The 21,118-nt window shown below is 37.8% G+C and overlaps 1 protein-coding gene across 1 annotated transcript in view; it reads right to left on the reverse strand.

Annotated features, from left to right (window-relative positions):
- Nucleotides 1-3,142: 3,142 nt before the first annotated feature.
- The window catches only part of Ptp61F (Protein tyrosine phosphatase 61F), a 426,371-nt gene continuing 408,395 nt past the window's right edge, over nt 3,143-21,118 (reverse strand). Inside the window, exon 10 of the mRNA XM_067140770.2 lies at nt 3,143-3,484. Within this exon, the coding sequence (XP_066996871.2) occupies nt 3,448-3,484 (37 nt within the window). The 3' untranslated portion in view covers nt 3,143-3,447. The remainder of the gene's footprint in view (nt 3,485-21,118) is intronic.

A 21,118-nucleotide genomic window follows, 5' to 3' on the forward strand; every position in this document is an offset into this window, starting at 1 on the left:
TGTGATATTCTTGGTCCCTTGATCAGTTGCATTAAGATATATGTATATTTTTCCCGTTTAATGTGTTCTGTTGTAAATATATTTCCCGGTTAAACAGTTCAGATTTTAGAGCCCCTTGAAATAGAAAATGTCCGCTCAAAGCAGCCCATGGTTAGAACCCTCCAGTCTCTGCGCAAGTTGCACCCCGTGTTAGACCGTTTGCGCGCTTGCGGTGTGTGTCTGGTGTTACGAAACATGTGCGGGCCTGCCAAGGCCATATGACGTCACGCTATGACAACACAGACAGCAGATGCTCACTCTCACCTTGTGGGATCGAATCAAACCCATCAGTCGAAATTTCCACTCCACCGTTCCATCTAGCGGAATAGAATCGAACGGGATTCTACGTCGGAAACATAAAGCACGCAATGGATGGTTTGATAGAACTTGAATGCAGTAATTTGCGGGCCGCGACAGGGTGAAGTCATTAATCGAGGTGGCCTAAACATTAATTAAAAACCGTAAAGTGTATTTGTCCACAACATTACTGTTAATCTACCACAAAATTGAATATTCTAACCTGTTTGATTTTTCATTCCATTGCTTATTTCCTTTCAGGCATTCTCTCTTACGTTGTTGTTGCAATAATACTTATGGGTCTTGCCGTAGAGGAAATTACGTTTTTGAACTAAACTGATAAGTTTTTCCGTGTCTATTATTAGTGAGGTGAATAAAAACAACTTCCCGACTCTATGCAGGAAACAGCCAACTTGCCAGCAGCCAGCTGATACACATGCCGCCACAGCCGGCCGAAAGATCCCGATCGTTTACGAAGATGAACGAATGTTGATAGCCAACTGGGTGTTGGTGGGAGGCACACAGAGGCATTGCAATACCACGTGTTGGCATAAAATTGAAAGTTATTTTTAACTTTACCTTTATACGACCTAAACATTGTATGATCGTGTCACTCGTAATTATTACATCACATTATTAGAATGTAGCACAAGGATGAGGAGACATGAAATAAAATTCTCACGGGGAAAGAAACTGTTTACGTTTAGCTGTGCTAGCGTTGCTACTGCGCCTTTATCACTCCCACGTAATACCCCAGATACTTTTCCATGCACTCATTTCTGCAACTTCGAACCTGTGTTTTTTCTTCATTACCTATAGCATGAAGAAGACTGAAGTGGAAAAATAAACTCAATACTGGCTTGGCCATGCGGTACTTGTTAAACAGCCAGAATCTACGCCCGTTGCCGTGACAACCAGTAGGAATGCAGAGGCGATTTAGGCCTAGGTTCTAAGAATCTCTAAGAATAAGTTGCTAGATTTCCCATTTGCTGCCCTTACCCTTGAAGCAGGTGTCAGGGGTGTGAGGAAGATAGAAAGCACATGCTAACAAACTGTAGTACACATCTTGTAAGCTTAAGCTACGGATTGCCAAGCATAGTGTAGCGTCGTAATTAGTATGAATAGGAGTCGGTGAAGTTAGTTGTACTTGTAATATCAACATACAAACTTTATAAGTGAAAATGAGCGGAACTCAGAGGAAAGAGATCAAGCAACAGCCACTAACAATAAAAGACAAAGTGGAGATTATAAGAAAAGTGGAGTGATCTACACTTTCCCGTGTTGCTTTGGCAAAGGAGCTGGGGATGCCGCCGTCTACTTTGAACGGTATTATAGCGAAGCAAGAAGAGATCTCTGCTTCTGCAGGGAATACTTCAGCAAATTGTAAGGAAGTTAAATCTGAAAAGTATGATGAAAGAGAACAAGCTCTGCTAATATGGTTTAAACAGCAGCAAAGTTTTAACATACCTTTCAGTAGGACTATTGTGCAGGAGAAAGCCGCATGCAAATTAAGGGTACTTTTGACCGCGTCAAACGGGTGGCTGGACCGCTTTAAAAATCGAGCCGGCATCGTTTACAAAACAATTTGTTGCGAAGCAGAGAGTGTAAGTGCGGAGGAAAGAGAAACGTGGAAGGAAATGGTTCTGCCTGCTAAAATAAGCAAACCTTGCAACGTTTTTATATAACTTAATATGTTCCCTTCTCTTATCAAATATATTTATAATACAGTATGTTCAATTATTTTACTTTATCTCTAAAAATATTGTCATGATAATCAAATTTTTATATTGTGGCTTTCTGTTAGCAGCTCTTATATATCGGCCTATTTCGGTATTGTTCACAAACAAGGAAATCTGTTGGCTGTGTGTTTCACATGTATTTCAAAGTACAGAATAAGTTTTTTTTTTTTTTTTTTTTTGCTAGTTGTTTTACATCGCATTGACACAGATAGGTCTTACGGCGACGATGCGACAGGAAAGGGCTAGGAGTGGGAAGGAAGTGGCCGTGGTCTTAATTAAGGTACAGCCCCAGCATTTGCCTGGTGTGAAAATGGGAAACCACGGAAAACCATTTTCAGGGCTGCCGACAGTGAGGTTCGAACCTACTATCTCCCGAATACTGGATACTGGCCGCACTTAAGCGACTGCGGCTATCGAGCTCGGTAGGATAAGTTTTTGGGCATTACCCCTTTTAAGAAGTTTCCTGCTTAAGAAGTTTTTTTTTTTTTTTGCAGTCCCTTGAAAAACTTCTTAACAGAGTTTCACTGTATTTGAAACAAATGTGTTACAGTTAAAATATTATCCTGTAACTAAAAGGTACTGCAAATGTTATTACCAAGGTAGTGGAATGCTCATTCTCATCTATTAGGGGAATGCAAGTTTCATCCCTGTCATATAATTTCAAATTGAGGGATGGAACGATTTCTACTACAATGCCTGTTAAGAATGCAGGTACACAGTCTCCAACAGACAAACTTCAAAGTAATCCTACAAGCACAGGAGGCTGATCATTCAATCTCTTCAAGCACTAATTTAGAGGAAACTCACAAGCTATGATGTGAAACATCTAAAACTGTGTACTTTCTCCATGTTCAAGCTAATTACCAAAGAAAGTTGCTTACACACTTAATTAGACATAATACAAGGTATGTGCATGGCATGATGCGACAAGACAAAATCATAAAGCAGAGAGGAACATACTTATGCTTAAAATGAGGAAGAAATGATCAGGTATTTAATGCAGAGAAGGGAATTTCAATTAAAGGAAAAAACCCACACAGACACAGTGGAAGAAAAGAAGAGAACACTTCATCTTCAGTCATTTATTTCCACGCAAAATGGATCATGTATCTAAAAATTTTATGTAATAATTGTGTTAATAAGTAGAACATCACAGGAATGCAATATTTTAGATTGCATCTTTCATCACTAGTGTCAATGACAAAAAAGTAACACCACACACTTTAGCGACTATCATTCATGATAAATACTTCAATAAATATGCCAACAGTTTTAGCACTTACACAATAATATGAATTAAGTCTAGAAGTAGTAAAATCCAATTCATCATTAGTTTTCCATCAGGATAATCTGGAAGCAACATCTTCAAACGTTAATCAGCTTCACTTCTTTTCTGCTTCTTGCTCGACCTGCAAAGGAAACAACTGGAATAAACTGATAGAGCTGTACTGATGGTACCAGAGAAATACACACAGTACCGTTATTCAATTTATTTTTAAAGAAAATCTTTCCTGGCAATGATGACTTACACGCAAGAGGAACATACATACACAATAGTAATGCCAGGTTACATCGTAATTTAGAAACTTTGGGATAGTGCTGAAAACACACTGAAAATCTGAACAAACAACATTCAAATGGCAGTCTAGATAGTAAATATGGTAGTACACAGAAGTTGGTGTTCCAATTTACAAACACTTCAGTTACAATAGCTGACCAAAAAGTAACACATACACTACAACACATGGACACAGGAAAGTTTACACGGTAAACGTTCATACTTTCAGCTACTTCAATTTCATATAATCGCCAACTTGACTCCTATAATGTGCACGACAGGGTCTTTGGGAGAAACACATCATTCTAACAAAACATAAAACATATACTTTGAATTATCTTGCTAGAAAAAGATATATTATGTGGAGGTATCAATTTAGTTTACTGGCTTATATATAAAACTTTACATATAAAAATACAGCCATTTTCTATTATAGTTTTGATAACAGAAGTAGATAGATGTTAATCAATATGTGGCCCATGATAATGAATGCACTTGTGATTAGTCTTATTTTTATCCATTTCACCCATTACTCATCCTAGTCAGAGGTGAGTAAGTTTTCATATCATTAAGCTGAAAAAATCTACCCACGGAAAAATGAATACAAATCCACTGAAGAAAAGTCTTACTTAGATTAATGTTGACAGTACTACTGGTTGAGATGAGCTATAGGCTAACAAGTACGGATTACAAATTCATTACTTTTAAATTATCAGCCATCCCTAACATACTACATCTCATGAGACTGAAATGGTACCAGTAATGCCTCTCACTTTGCATTTAAATATACATGGCATGTCATTCTCTCGTAGAACTAGTACTAAAAGGTGTAAAATATATGATCAATTCAATCTTAGTCTGTTTACTTGCAGATTCTAACCTAACTATAACACCAAAACAACATTTCAAAACAAACATTAAAACAGAATTTTTGAAAGATATATCAGGCAGTAATATATGTCAGCAATTTCTAGAACTTATCCAGATCCTATCTTTCTATATATGACTTGATTTGCACTTGTTTGTTCCTTTCCATTACTTCTCTTGATTAAAACTATAGAAATAACACCAGATGGTATGATTAGTGCCATGGCTTCACTGCTGACTTTCTGCTCAGATGGCGGAGGGTTAAATCTCGGTCAATCCCAAGGTGAAATTTTCACAAAAGGACATCTGGTCTTGAATCCAAGGCTAAAACTGAAAATGAACTAGTGTGACTCCAGCAGTCTCAGAAATACCTGGGGTAAGTTGAAGACAATTGATGATAATAATTAATAATAATGAATAATTAATTAATAATTAGTAATTTCTTAAGACAGTATTATTGGGCCTTTATATTTTCTATATATATATATATATATAAATGATATGAGCAAATAAGTGGAATAAGTGATAAGGCTTTCTTGCAGAATATTATTCTGTATGGAGTAACAGATAAGTTACAAAACTTAAGTTTACATAAGGAGTATTTTATTACACCATCTATTCAATACAATCCACTGTTGCGTGGTTAAATGAACATAGAAACTACCAGATTTTAAGGTACATGTTTTGCCCATCATTCACTGGGCAACATCAGCCTTATTCAATTCTAAAACAAACGTTGGCCTGAGCACCTTATCCAATTCATATGAACTATACTGTTGAACTCTTAATAATATTGACACTATGGTACATCATATTTACAGTACACAGATACTAAAAAAAACATATACACACACATTAAAATCACCTTGAAGATATTAAAATGTTGATCTAAAAGAATTTTGTATCACATTATTTCTTAAAAATAAATCATGTCTGAATCTGAAATGGATCCTCTTCGTAAAATGCTTGAACAATATGCAACACTTGGGGACGAGAGTATTGAACCCAAGACATCAATGGACAGGATTAGTATGATAAAATGTGCATGTTGAGTGTGATATCTGTTTTTTTTTAACATAAGGGTTAAAAATGCGTAGTCAAATTGAAGACGATATGGATTAAGTTATAATATGTTGGTTAAAAATCTTCGTATAATAACGAGATCTATTAGACATTGGGGTGTTGGTCAGAATCGCTGCTAAAACTATTCATAAGAGTGAACGATAGGCCTATATGACAATCTAATTGAAATGTAATACCCCTTGTAGATGTAGACAACCCTAGAAAAGAACGTGGATGTTCTGTAATGAAACGGAAAGAGAACTTTGATGGCATGTGATAGATCGTGTAATTTCAAGGAAAAATATTTTTTGTATAAAATGGGTACTTACTCATTCACCAAATATTATGTATGTCCTAATGTTTCAGCAGCGTTAGCTTGTGTTTGGTGATCCTACTCCTAGTGTTGTATCGATGCGGTAGAGGTGGTGGGGAATGCTGAGGTGGAGAGGAGGTAGGCGGAGCTTTGCATGCCGATGCTAATATAGGAGGGGGGTTGTTTGGAGGAGCAAGCGCAGGCTTGGTATTTAGAGAGATGAAAGGAGGTTTTAATTCTAAGGATTTAAATATCTGCAGGATCCTATTATAATTTGGATTAACCGCACTTAATAACTAAGGCGTTAAAGTGTGTAGCGGACTTCTGATTTCCGTGTCGTCATTGAGATTTCAATCTTTATTATATATTTTGTCCAAAAAGATGTGTATACTCTCTAATTCATTTAAAAGTTTATCTTTGCCTGTATTCCTGATTATTGTGAGATCCTTTTCTATTGAAGTGAAACGGTGTCCAGCTTCCTTCATATGCGTGCTCATTGCTGAATATTTATTATGTTTTTCAGCATTAAAATGCTCTATGTACCTTGTATAGAAGCTTCGTCCTGTCTGTCAAACATAGGAAAATCCAAACTGTGAACATGTTAATTTGTAGACTTCTAAACCTGAATACCTATTTTTTTTTTTTTTTTTTTGCTAGGGGCTTTGCGTCGCACTGACACATATAGGTCTTATGGCGATGATGGGATAGGAAAGGCCTAGGAGTTGGAAGGAAGCGGCCATGGCCTTAATTAAGGTACAGCCCCAGCATTTGCCTGGTGTTATTGTTGTTATAATTAATATTATTAGAATTGAAAAACATGTTTTGAGTTGTATTAACTGTCCTAAAGGCTATGTTCATATTACACTTATTGAAAGTGTTTGCAATTTGGTGGATAACTGGACTACTACATGTGAAAGTGGCATAATTAGTTCTTTTAGGTTTGTCCGGTATAAGATTGTGGATAACTCGTTTTTGATTTTATAAATTAAGCAGTTTACCATCTCGACCTTAAATCCATTAATTTTGGCAAGGTTCCTTATATAGTTTAACTCAGTCTTTAATTTAACAGGGGAAAGAGGGATCCTCAATGCTGTGTATATTAAACTACGAAAAGATGCCTGTTTCTGGGAACTGGGGTGTAACGAGGAATTATTTATAGTTATCGGAGAATGTGTACACTTTCTATACACCTGAAATTCAAAGATATTATTAGCTCAAGTAACCTTTAAGTCTAAAAAGTTTAAGGAGCCCTTGTCTTCATCTTCCTTAGTGAAACTCAAGTTAGGGTCGATATTATTTAAATTTTCTAAGATTTCGCTACTGTTGGTGACATTCTTATCAATTATTACAAAAGTGTCATCCACATATCTCAACCATAAACGAATTCCTTTGATATTAGTTCTTATTTTTGTGTGTTCAATCGAGTCCATGTAGATATCAGCTAGGATGCCCGATATTGGATCACCCATTGCTAAACTGTTCTGTTTCACTTCAATAGAAAAGGATTTCACAATAATCAGGAATACAGGCAAAGATAAACTTTTAAATAAATTAGAGAGTATATACATCTAATTTGACAAAACATATAATAAAGATCGAAATCTCAATGACCACACGGAAATCAGAAATCCACTACACACTTAAATGCCTGAGTTATTAAGTGTGGTTAATCCAAACCAGAATAGGATCCCTTGGATATTTAAATCCTTAGAATTAAAACCCCCCTTCATCTCTCTAAATACCAAGCCTGTGCTTGCTCCTCCACACAACCCCTCTCCTATATTAGCATCGGCATGCAAAGCTCCGCCTACCTCCTCTCCACCTCAGCATTCCCCACCACCTCTACCGCATCGATACAACACTACGAGTAGGAACACCAAACAAGCTAACGCTGCTGAAACATTAGGACGTACATAATATTTGGTGAAAGAGTAAGTACCCAATTTATATAACAAATATTTTTCAGTGAAATTACACGATCTATCACACGCCATCAAGTTCTCTTTCTGTTTCATTGCAGAACATCCACGTTTTTTTCTACAGTTGTCTACATCTAGAAGGGGCATTACGTTTCCATGAGATTGTCATATAGGTCTATAGTTCACTCTTATGAATAGTTTTAGCAGCAATTCTGACCAACACCGCAATGTCTAATAGATCTCGTTATTATACAAAGACTTTTAACCAACATATTATGATAACTTAATCCGTATCATCTTCAATTTGACTATGAATTTTTAACCCTTATGTGTTTTAAAAACAGAGCTCACCCTCAACATGCACGTTTTATCATACTAATCCTATCCATTGATGTCTTGGGTTTGATACTCTGGTCCCAAAGTGTTACTTATTGTTCAAGCATTTTACATTTCAGATTCAGGCATGATTTATTTTTAAGAAATAATGTGATACAAAATTCCTTTAGATGAACATTTGAATATTTCTAAAGTGATTTTAATGCATGTATATATGTGTTTTAAGTATCTGTGTACTGTAAATATAATGAATCACAGTGTCAATACTATTAAGAGTTCAACAGTATAGTTTATGTAAATTGGATAAGGCCCTAAGACCTGTTTGTTTTATGACTGAATAAGGCTAATGATGCCCAGTAAAAGAGGGGCAAAACATGTACCTTAAAATCTGGTAGTTTCTATGTTCATTTAACCACGCAAAAATGGATTGCATTGAATAGGTGGTGTAATAAAATACTCCTTGTGTAAACTTAGTGATAAGTGGTAAGTTCCGAGCTGTCAGTGGAGAGATGGCATGGAATGACAATAGTAGACGAATGTCCGGCTCCTTGGCTAAATGGTTAGCGTGCTGGCCTTTGGTCACAGGGGTCCCGGGTTCGATTCCCAGCAGGGTCGGGAATTTTAACCTTCATTGGTTAATTTCGCTGGCATGGGGACTGGGTGCGTGTGTCGTCTTCATCATCATTTCATCCCCATCACGATGCGCAGGTCACCTACAGGAGTCAAGTTAAAAAGACCTGCACCTGGCGAGCCGAACATGTCCTTGGACACTCCTGGCACTAAAAGCCATATGCCATTTCATTTCAGTAGACAAATAAGTTTGAGTGGTATCTTTAAAAGTAGGAAAGATCACAATATGAAGATAAAGTTGGAATTCAAGAGGATAAATTGGGGCAAATATTGGTATATAGGAAGGGGAGTTAGGGATTGGAATATAACTTACTAAGGGAGATGTTCAATAAATTTCCAATTTCTTTGAAATCATTTAAGAAAAGGCTAAGAAAACAACAGATAGGGAATCTGCCACCTGGGCGACTGCCCTAAATGCAGATCAGTAGTGAGTGATTGATTGATTGATTGATTGATTGATTGATGATACTAAAAGGAAAATTATGTCATCATAATACTCAATGAGCGCTGAAGCTCGCCCTCCCAATGAAGTTGAATACGAAAGAAGAGGAGTTGACAAGAGCCTATTTATAGACAGCAGTGTATTAAGACATGAAGATTATATTTGTCTTTTTTTTGTTTTCATGTTTGTTCTTCTCTCCTCTTCTATTGCTCACTCTCCCCACACTGACCTGTCATTACATTTATCCTAATACAGTTTCTTTTACATGTTCTGTCTCTTTCTACATTACTTGAGAACAGGGGTCATATGTTAACCTCATAAAGCAACAGAACATACTGGATTGGTAATATGAAATTGGTTTTAAACAACAAGAGTAGAATAAGTTGTTAGTGTCTGAATGTTTCTAATATGATTAGATTAGTCTCATACCTAAGAGATGAAGGCAAACAATTATCTGAGTTCAAAAAATGTGTATTGTGGAGCCACAACATGTCAATTGATCAATCGTAAGCATTGTAGAGTATAATAAATACCAGATAAAACTGCTTGTCAACACTGGTAACACTGGTAACACTGGCCAGAGAAAGGTACCTGTACCTGATACCTTTACTGTGGGCAGTAGAGACGCAGGTATGGACAACAAGATTACTATAGTTCAAGAGTAGCAATCACAGAGTGCACAGATTAAGCTAATGTTGCAAAAGGAGTGTAGTTTCAACTCTTGTCCCGTTGCTCTAGGGGGTCGTATTTGAAATGAGATTATTCCACGTAAATTGCATGCAATTATTTTATTGCTGCTAGGTTAAGGGTTGACCAGGAGGGGAGGGGATCAAATGAGGTGGGTAGGGTTGAGGCTCTGGTCATGGGGGATTCCATCTTTAGACATGTGGGGAAAGTGTATGGAGGAAAGGGAACCCGGGTAGAGTGTTATCCAGGAATTAGGTTGAGGCAGATGTTGAGGAAAGTAGAAGAGAAAGAAGAGGGAAAGGAGAAGGTGGTAGTGTTTCATGTTGGTACTAACAATGTAAGGCAAGCAGGTATAAGTACCAACATAGTTGGGGATGTGTGGGATCTGGTAAATGCAGCACGGATGAAGTTTAAGGAAGCGGAGATTGTTATCAGTGGAATACTGTGTAGGAGGGATACTGACTGGAATGTGATTGGGGATTTAAATGAGACTGTGGAGTGGGTATGTGGGAAACTGGGAGTGAAATTTCTAGATCCTAATGGGTGGGTAGGAGACAGGGATCTGCGCTCAGATGACCTTCACTTCAACCGCAGTGGCACATATAAGTTAGGAAACTTGTTTAGAAGGGTTATAGGCAGGTACATTCAGGGAAACGGGGTGGCCTAGGGAGCAGTGTTAAGCGAACAAGGAACTGGAAATCAAGTAGGGATGACATAAAAATGATAGTGCTCAACTGTAGAAGCACTGTAAACAAAGGAATCGAATTAAGTAATTTAATAGAGATATACTTCCCAGATATTGTACTAGGAGTTGAATCATGGCTGAGAAATGATATAATGGATGCAGAAATATTCTCACGGAACTGGAGTGTGTATCGTAGAGATAGGATAGGAATGGTAGGAGGGGGAGTATTCATTCTGGTGAAAGAAGAATTTGTAAGCTACGAAAAAGTTAAGGATGAAAAACATGAAATTCTGGGTGTAAGGCTCATCTCTAAAGACAATAGGCAACTTGATCTCTTTGGAGTGTACAGACCAGGAAAGGGTAGCGCTGATGCTGATTCAGAATTATTTGATAAGATAATCAGCATGTTGGAAAGGAATGTGATAGTAGCAGGTGATCTCAATTTACCAAATGTCAATTGGGAAGGTAATGCAAATGACAGGAAGCATGAACAACAAATGGCAAATAAGTTAATATGGGAAGGGCAGCTGATTCAGAAAGTGATGGAACCAACTAGAGGGAAGAATATTTTGGATGTGGTGCTGATAAAACCAGATGAGCTCTATAGAGAAACCAAAGTAATAGATGGTATTAATGATCACGAAGCTGTTTTTGTTGTAGTTAAAAATAAATGTGAAAGAAAGGAAGGTATTACAATTAGGACTATTAGGCAGTACCATATGGCTGACAAAACAGGCATGAGGGAGTTTAAAAAAAGTAACTATGATTGCTGGAAAATAGTAAATAAAAATGTAAACAGACTCTGGGATGGGTTTAAAGCAATTGTTGAGGAATGTGAAAATAGGTTTGTACCTTTAAAGGTGGTAAGGAGTGGTAAAGATCCAGTATATTACAACAGAGAAGTAAAGAGATTAAGAAGGAGGTGCAGGTTGGAACGAAAGAGTTAGAAATGGTTATGGAAGTAAGGAGAAATTGAAGGAACTTACAAGGAAATTGAATCTAGCAAAGAAGTCAGCTAAGGATAACATGATGGCAAGCATAATTGGGGGTCATACAAATTGTAGTGAAAAATGGAAGGGTATGTATAGGTATTTTAAGGCAGAAACGGGTTCCCAGAAGGACATTCCAGGAATCATTAATGAACAAGGGGAGTGTGTATGTGAGGATCTTCAAAGGGCAGAAGTATTCAGTAGGGTTGGGCAGACCGGAACATTCAGTTGTTCCACAACATTAGGAGCTTGAGACGGAGTGTTTCGGTACAGAGTGCCAGGACACGGGACACAGGACTGTGACTGCGTCGTAGAGAGAACTTTGAGAGGCAACATGACATGCTCGGTGTCAGCTGGAATGTGACTGTACCGAACGTGCTGTGTCAAGGCCGCACTAGATAGATTAGTTGGCCTTGGCTGTGTGACTGTCGATACCGGCTGTGTGCTGCCCTGTGCTTGAGTGTAAACATTTTTTCATCCAGTTATATCCTTAATTCCAAAGCGATGACCTATATTTTTCTTGGGCTTAAAAGTTTTCTTAAAGTCCAAATTAAATTTTAACATAATAGCACAAAAATAATTAAACCGTACGAAAGACGGTAAACTTTGCATAATGTCGCATCGGAGTCCTGTTCAGGACTTTTTTACTAGAAGAAAACCGGACAGAGTGAAATGCAATTTATGTTCTATTTTGTCTGCAAAGGGACCTTCAACCAGCACAATGACAAGACATTTCAAACTTAAACATCCCACAGTTTTTATTTTCGTGTTCCGTTTGTATATTGAATACGTGAATAGAGCACTGACGAATATTTCTTCAACTGTGCGAGTATACTTTTAACTGCTGAAAATAACATTGTGACATTTGTAAACACCTGTACTGCCAGTGTAATCGTGACAGGTGTATTTCAGAATGAATGAAAACATTCTTATCCTAAAAAGAAAATTTAGACATGATTTTTTGGGTGAGTATTTCATTCAGAGTTCCGACTGCTAACGTGCCATGAAGTTTTATCCTGACCCTAATTACTCACAATACAGGCCAATACATTCAATACATTGACCGGAAAAATGTTAACCTAAAAGCAGCCTTTAAACCTGATTATTGGGCGCGAATTTCAGTGTTCCGACTGTCTGTTCACGTTCCATGCAGCTTTATGCTGGACATGGCCATAACTACACACAGGCACACACCACACAGCACGTTCCATACAGGCACATTCCCGCTGGCGCGGAGCATGTAATGTTGCCTTTTGAAGTTCTCTCTACACTGCGCAGTTACAGCCCCATGTCCTGTGCGCCCACTGCACAGTTCAGCTAGTAGGCGAAGAGCAGTGCATAGTGGCGATTCTGACGGGACAGCGAGTCAGTGTCTCCGTCTCGCTTGAGAATGTTTCAGAACAATTGACACTCGGTGTTCTGGAACAGAGGAACATAACTGTGCACCGGTACAGTGTGCCGAAACAGGGACATAGTGCCCAACCCTAGTATTCAGTCAGCAATATGTAAAGATTGTTGGTTACAAGGATAATGTCCAGACAGGGGAGATGAGTAATACTAAAGAAGTATTCAAATTTACCTATGACGACAATGACATTTACAGTAAGGTACAAAAGTTGAAAACTAGAAAAGCAGCTGGAATTGATAAGATTTCTGGGGATACACTGAAGGCAATGGGTTGGGATATAGTACCATATCTGAAATACTTATTTGATTATTGTTTGGTTGAAGGACCTATACCAAATGAATGGACAGTTGCCATAGTAGCTATAATAGTAGTAGGGTGATAGACATAAAGCTGAAAATTACAGGCCAGTCAGTTTGACATGCATTGCATGTAAGCTTTGGTAAAGCATGCTTTCTGATTATATTAGATATGTTTGCGAAATTAATAACTGGTTTGACAGAAGGCAGTTTGGGTTTAGGAAAGGTTATTCCACTGAAGCTCAGCTTGTAGGATTTCAGCAAGATATACCAGATATCCTGGATTCAGGAGGCCAAATGGACTGTATTGCAATTCTTTGTTCCAATTTATTTATAGTTTATGTTCCTGTGATTGTCAACTATGAATTATCATGGCAAGGCATAGTTTGGTATTTAAAAAGTCTATTTTCCATAGGAGACATCAATTTTTGAATTCTGAAAATGTTAATTATGACAGAAAGGAGGATTAGAGCAATGATTAATAAGTCTATGGTACATAGTTATTTAACCAGTTCCTTTAAAAACACAACACAAGTAGAAATATCAGACCCACAGATGTGCATGCACAGTTGAGCACTACTCTGAGAAGAGGCAATGGGACTGGAGCAGAATATCTCTAGATCACCATTTCCCCAAGATTTGTATGTTCTAAACTCAACTGAAGGAACTATATTTTGAGAAGACTCCTCAATGATCCTTCGATGGACAAGATTTTGAACCCAAGTTATTCACTAAATAACATTTCAAAAAAAAAAAAAACCCCCACACACAGAGTATGAACTGCAAGTTAAAGTTGTCCGGCTCCTTGGCTGAATGGTCAGTGTGGTGGTTTTTGGTTCAGAAGGCCCCGAGTTCGATTTACGCCAGGGTCGGAGATTTTAACCTTAAATCGTTCATTCCCAAGGATTGGGGATTGGATGTTTGTGCTGACCCCAGCACCCCTGCAACTCGTACACCACAAAAAACACCATCCTCCACCACAATAACACGTAGTTTCCTATGTACGGCAGATGCCGCCTACTCTCATTGGAGGATCTGCCTTATAAGGACTGTACCAGGCTAGCAAGAGCCATACAAAAGTTTCAGACTAGTTCCTAGAGTAGCTGCACCATTTCTACCATATATGGAGGATCTTCATTCTCAATTAGTACAGCAATATCAAGAAAATCATCCTCTGAGATGTTTGTTAAAGTTGACTTCTCATGCATTTAGATTTACAGCCATTTATAAAAGCTTTTATTAGAAATTTTGGGAAGTCTTCTTTACAAAACTTTTGACTTGGGCTGTCAAAATATACAAAGACGTCTAATAATTGACATAAAACACAAGAGGTGTTCTTACCGGCTTACGTACCAATTCATATCAACATGGACTGCCTCATTACATGCTTATTGAACAATGACCCATCAAACAAGTTTCCCAGGAATAAATATTTTAGAGATGCCAGGATGACAGCTTGTAGAAGGTCCTAAAACACCTCTCCCATACCTATCTTAAGAAAGAATAACATAACTACACATACAACAAACATAACAATGACTTCAAAACATGAGGGAAGGAAATTCCTACTAAAACATACTGGCCCAGGAACATAAATATTACCCTGTAAAGAAACACAACACAGAAGTCAAAAAATATTTGAATGTAAATTCTTTTGCATTTTGTTTCTAAATGATCAGTGCATATATATTTGTACTCACCCTAATTTTGAATCTAAATATTGCGCAAGTTTCCTACATATGCATTATGTTTTGCCAGGTAGTATAAACAGTGTCTGTTTTTCTTTGTAAATATTCTGCATGCTTTACTAAAGCTCATAAAATTTCCATCCCACAAATAACTGGAATTTTTTTTTTTTTTTTTTTTTTTGAGCAGCATTGTTTTCCCATATTTCCAGTTCATTAGAATGATTATCGCAATATCACTAGGAACATTTCTCTATAGCCCTCTCCTTTGGTCTTTACACACCATCTATTCACATTTTTCATGATTCTCGGAATCATCAGAACTACTACATTCATCAGAATATTATTATGAACCTCTACTAGAATGTTTACTGTCTCCACTAATTTCTAACGTACTCCAATTTCGCATTCTTTCAAATGTTGCGACACTTCTCCACAATAAATGGACAACACGATGAAAACTCAAACATAAATAATCTCTAACTGGAATACGATATTTATAAATTAGGTCTGCTTGTGAAAGATTGTCAACAAGATGCTGAGAGCTTGCTGAGTCATGGGAATGCACCGCAGTTTCACGAGATCCTTCAATATTTCCGTCAACACTCCTCTAATGACCGCGTGTGTTCAGCGTTCAGCACGGAAGGAGAGTCATGAAACTTGAGCACTCTGGAGCATTAGGAATGGCATAGGGTTAAGACCTTAAATACCGTAAGTTATGTATGTCTGTGCAAGGAGGACTATAAGTACTTTATTATTAATAGAGTCACAATGTCACTGGCTTCTCACTAAGGTAGCCATGGTTTGAAATCCTTCCAATGCATGTAGGAGTTTTAGAAGTGAGAAAACAGGGTGAGTTGGCCGTGCGGTTAGGGACCCGCAGCTGTAAGCTTGCACCCGGGACATAGCGGGTTCGAGTCCCACTGTCGGCAGCCCTGAAGATGGTTTTCCATGGTTTCCCATTTTTACACCAGGCAAATGTTGGGGCTGCACCTCAATTAAGGCCACGGCTGCTTCCTTCCCACTCCTATGCCTTTCTATCCCATGGTTGATGTGACGTAAAAAAAAAATTGTAAAAAAAGGAAACAGAAGAACTACAAGCTTGCTTTTTCTTCTTGGTTACTTAGTGCAGAAATTTAGACTTAATTTAATCAAATATATATATATATATATGCATGCGTACAGTCCATCCATAACAAAGACGGATATAAGACCAGATGGTGCCAACTATTTGCTTCAAATCTGGTCAGAAACATAAGTAAATTAATGTTAAACAGCAGTCATTCAAACAGAAAGCAGACATATGGCAGTATATTTTCAATCAAAAGAGGACACTTTTATCTAACATGTACCCTTTGTTTTGATGTTTATGGACCTAGTGGATTTTCTTTGCTTGTTTTTGTTTAAACATTCTGTTAATATGTTTAGTTTATAGTATCTGTTTATTAAAGTATGGAAACTTCAATAGAAGAATCCGCTTCACATAAAGTACGGATCTCCCCACCGGACCCAGCAAATGGTAATATAATATTCTGAAAAAGCAGAGGTACGCTATTGCTGACCATCTTCCTTTACAGCTTACAACATACTGCACAGAATTATTGTTTATTTTAAAAGTATTTTTACATTATAACTGTAGTTGGTAATGCAATTTTTGCCCTTTCTGTAGGTATTCATCCAAGGGTCTACCTTCACATACCATGTGCAGCCACTGATCGGGATTCCAATGCAGGCTGCTTACTATGAAGGACATTAAATATTTTTATGATTCATTTTATGCATTCACTGACAAAGTGAAGCAGGATGCATTCATATTAAAGTATGTAAGAGCCAATGTTCTTAGGAAGGTGAATAGAAGTGCCTGCGGAAACCTAAGGTCTTCATACACGAGTAAACCATTCAAAACCAAGCTGGTAACTACACGTCAGTCTGTCAAAATACTTTCCAAAAAGTCCTCTAAATTACTAAGCATTGAGTAATAGGGGTGTTAACATTTTTTTTTGCTAGTTGCTTTACATCGCACCGACACAGATAGGTCTTACAGCGACGACGGGAGAGGAAAGGGCTAGGAGTGGGAAGGAAGCGGCCGTGGCCTTAATTAAGGTACAGCCCCAGCATTTGCCTGGTGTGAAAATGGGAAACCACGGAAAACCATCTTCAGGGCTGCCGATAGTGGGGTTCGAACCTACTATCTCCCGAATACTGGATACTGGCCGCACTTAAACGACTGCAGCTATCGAGCTCGGTGGGGGGGGGGGGTGTGTGTGTGTTAACAAGATTCAAAAGTGATAATGCTCAAGTGCCCATTGAAATTAGAGGAGATCATAAGGAACAAAAGTATGGAGGAAATCGAGAAGCTGTAAAATCATTTATCAAAGGTCTGAAAGGTTGTGAAAGCCATTGCAGTAGGGGAAAGTATGCAGTGCTTGGACCTATCAACCATCTGATCTGAGTATTGGAAAACTTTTGAAAACCTATAATGAAGAGCGAGTTTCTGAAGGGCGGCCAGACTTACAGGTTAAGAAGTCTTTCTTTTATAGAACTTTTAAGCAGTAAATTCAATACAGAATTTTCCACACCTACTGTGGATGAATGTAGCACTTGCCTGAAACTTGATGTCAAGATAGAAAACATAGAAACAGCTCGACTGAGAAAATAATTAACATAAAACAAGCAAACAGCTTTTTTCAACACCTGAAAATTGAAGATGGTGACTGTTTCTTGATTCCGTATAACTGTCAAAAGAACCTAGTTCTTCCAAACCTTAGTGAGCAATCTGCGTACTGTAGCAGGCAGCTGTATTGCTACAATTTGTCAGTCACCAGAGGTGTATCAAGTGATTCACTGAACCCTGAAAATGTTTAATAATAATATTTTTACGCCCCATTAACTACTATTGACAGTTTTCGGGGATTGTCCTACAAGAGTTCTTTTATATGCCAATAAATCTCTCGACACAAGGCTGCCATATTTGAGCCCTTTCAAACACCACTGGACTGAGCCAGGATCGAACCTGCCAAGTTGGAGTTAGAAGACCAACCAGCACCTCATCCCTCTGAGCCACTCAGCCCGGTATACCTGAACAGAAGATCAGTACAACAAATCATCTAATGAAATTGCATTGGTTGTTTTTAATGAGTTGAATTGTCTCAATCTGAGAGATTATAAGAATGAATGGCTTGTTGTTGATGGGTGTGCTGGTTGAAACAAGAACATTAACGTGCTTACTATGTGTAGAAAGTGGTTGTGTGATCATGCACCCACTGGTGTCACACAAACGGAACTAGTTTCTCCAGTTACTGGGCATTCCTTCTTACCTGCTGACCGTGTTTTCAGAACAATTAAGGAAAAGCTGAAGAAAATGAAAACCATTTTAAATGTTGTGGAATACCACACTGTTTTTGCTAAAAATGGGGAAGTGATGGTGGTAGGAAAGGACTGGAAACCAATGAATTGGAAACTTGCAGCTCAAGAGTCAGTCAAATCAGCTACACAGCTACACCTCAAGAACTTTCAGTGCAAGAAAATCATTATCCATAAAACTAGAAAAGGGAACCTTATTTACCAAGGCGAACTTGCATATAACTTGGAAACTGGTACAGCAAAGCCAATAACAAAGAATGGAAAATCATTCCATAACATACAATCTGGTGAGATTTCTCTTGGAATCACCATGAAAGTAAACAAAATGCAAGATGTGGACAAACTTCTCCAAAAGCATTTTGGTATAGCTTGGCGAGATGTAGAAAATCTGAAGTGGTACGCAGAAGTTCTTAGAAGCAATGAGCAAACCCCTAGTAGTAAAGATCATTGTGACTAGTGTGAGTGCCTCAGTGACCCAGGGTTTGCTGACCCAGTGGAGACTGTGACCATGGTTAAACATTAACTTATGTTTTTTCCATTTTTTTTATTTTTTATTTTTTTGTAGTTTTCAAAGTTGATTTCATAGACATATTCCATGAATATTTTTATACCATACCTGAAACTTCCATTTTATGAATTTTTATTTATACATACCTATTCATTAAAATCTTAAAGAATGTTGTTATAATTAATTTTTACTCTTTAGAGTATACATTCTATGTGAAACATTACTTTTTCTTATTAACCCTTATAATTGTAATTTAGCCGTATTACAGTAGACAATCTATCATATTGTCCATTTTTTAATAAAACACACTGAACATGTTTGTGTCAAAAACAGACTTCTGTTGCTATGTTCCAATCAAAAAGGCAAGCAGCAAATCCCCAAACAGAAAGGAACATTTTGATTGTTAACATTAAAACTGAAACATTTAAAGTAATATTAATAACTTTTTAAAAGTGAGTCTGCAAAGGTAAAGCTAATTTAGGTGTGCAAGGACCTGAAAAATATTTACTGCAAATATATGAAACAAAACATTGACTCTCTTGAAAAATCATATTTGAGGAAGACATCAACCTTTGATATGGAAAGTCTCCGAAAATCGTAAAAGTAGTTAGTGGGACGTAAAGCAAATAACATTATTACTGATATTGGAAAGACTCACATATGTTTGTTTGTTGGTTTTTCTTTAGCCCAAAGGCTGGTTGGATCCTCAACAGTTCCACCTTCAAATATCACAGATAGCTTGGATGATAGTGAAGAGGCGTTCCAGGTAAATGAGAAGTGAGATAGTTTTCCGTTGCTTTTGTCACTGAGCCAGATGACCTACCAGTCTGAGAGGTCCAATGAAATGCATACACCAACCCCACGAGCAACACTTTCACACCATTCATCACAGGGACTGGCTGAACGAGGAGTGATGTTACTAGTCTTGTCGACACAACCGGAACAATTGATCCCAGCTAACGTCGACAAGACAAGTAAGTTCATGTGATAAACACTCTCTACAATTATCATCATATTGGGTTCCACATTCATCATTCTAATTCCCGTTTTTTTCTCTTGTCCAGTTACGGACAACTCATATTCCTCCCAAGATTGAACAATGCACCAATGGGAAGTTAATCAACAAGAATGACGCAATATTCCAAACATTTTTATCCGATTAACAATAGTTTCCAACATACATGCTTCAACCTTAAAACATAACCATGCTTCTTTCTAAAGGAATATTCAACTGATTCATACCCTAACATGAACGACTTTAACTAAGGTTCCGGTTTTGTAACAATTCTTACAACTCAGGCGACCATAACAGTTGAACAAACCCCAACTCACGATGTGATAATTCTCTAGTCAATACAATTTGAGAAACCCCAATTCACGCTGTGATCAATCCAATCTACAATTTGGATGTCTAGTCATTATGAAATAAATTATTTCATTGTTCGTAAATTCTGGCAAAGTTAATGTACATATTGTACATACTGTACATATTGTAAACTATGTAAAAAGCATAAGACCATTGTATTTAGTATTAAGTTAAGTTTACTATTAAGTTCCGATGTTTATAGTTTTAATTCTTGACCTTAAGATTTAGTATTAGGCTGAAGATGCCCGTAACTAGGGCGAAACATGTCCCTAACTGGTGTTTTTAATTAATGTAGAATTTAATCACTAAAAAATATATTTGTATTGAAAAGGAGGACACAATAATTTTAATCTTGAAAGTGTTTTACTTATTGTATCTTCAATATGGAACAAAATGAGATTAGTTACTTGTAATATCTCGAAGGGCCGTCCACGTACATGTAAGGCGATTGACATGCACAGAGTTAATTCAGCTAGTCAGTCAGCAAATTAGTGAGGAGCTCAGTGTGAGCTCGTGAAAGTTGGGTTGCCCGTCAGTGTGAGTTACAGCCTGAGCTTAGTGTGGCAGTCTGTGGAGTGTCCCTCTGTCGAACTGTTGACCCGTTCTGACGCCTGTTGCCATGAGTTGTCTCTCTTGGGGCCAGCTGCTGGCGGAGAGCATCACATGTATTCTGGTGCAGCTACGGAAGAGAACGCTGGAAGTCGGCATGCGGCTGTGAACCGAGTTCTGCCTGACTGTGCACAGCGAACATTTTCCTGCACTGCGAGACTCGTGTGCAGGGTGTGAACTATGGACTGTGACGCCAACGAGTGTGACTGAGAAACTGACTGCTAGCGACAGGAGTCTGTGTGTATTAGTGTAAATAAACAGTGACAATGAGAGAGAGAGACAGAGAGAGAAACGAACTCAACATACTTCTTGTATCATTA

This window comes from Anabrus simplex, chromosome 2 (assembly GCF_040414725.1).
Source record: "Anabrus simplex isolate iqAnaSimp1 chromosome 2, ASM4041472v1, whole genome shotgun sequence".
NCBI lineage: Eukaryota > Metazoa > Arthropoda > Insecta > Orthoptera > Tettigoniidae > Anabrus > Anabrus simplex.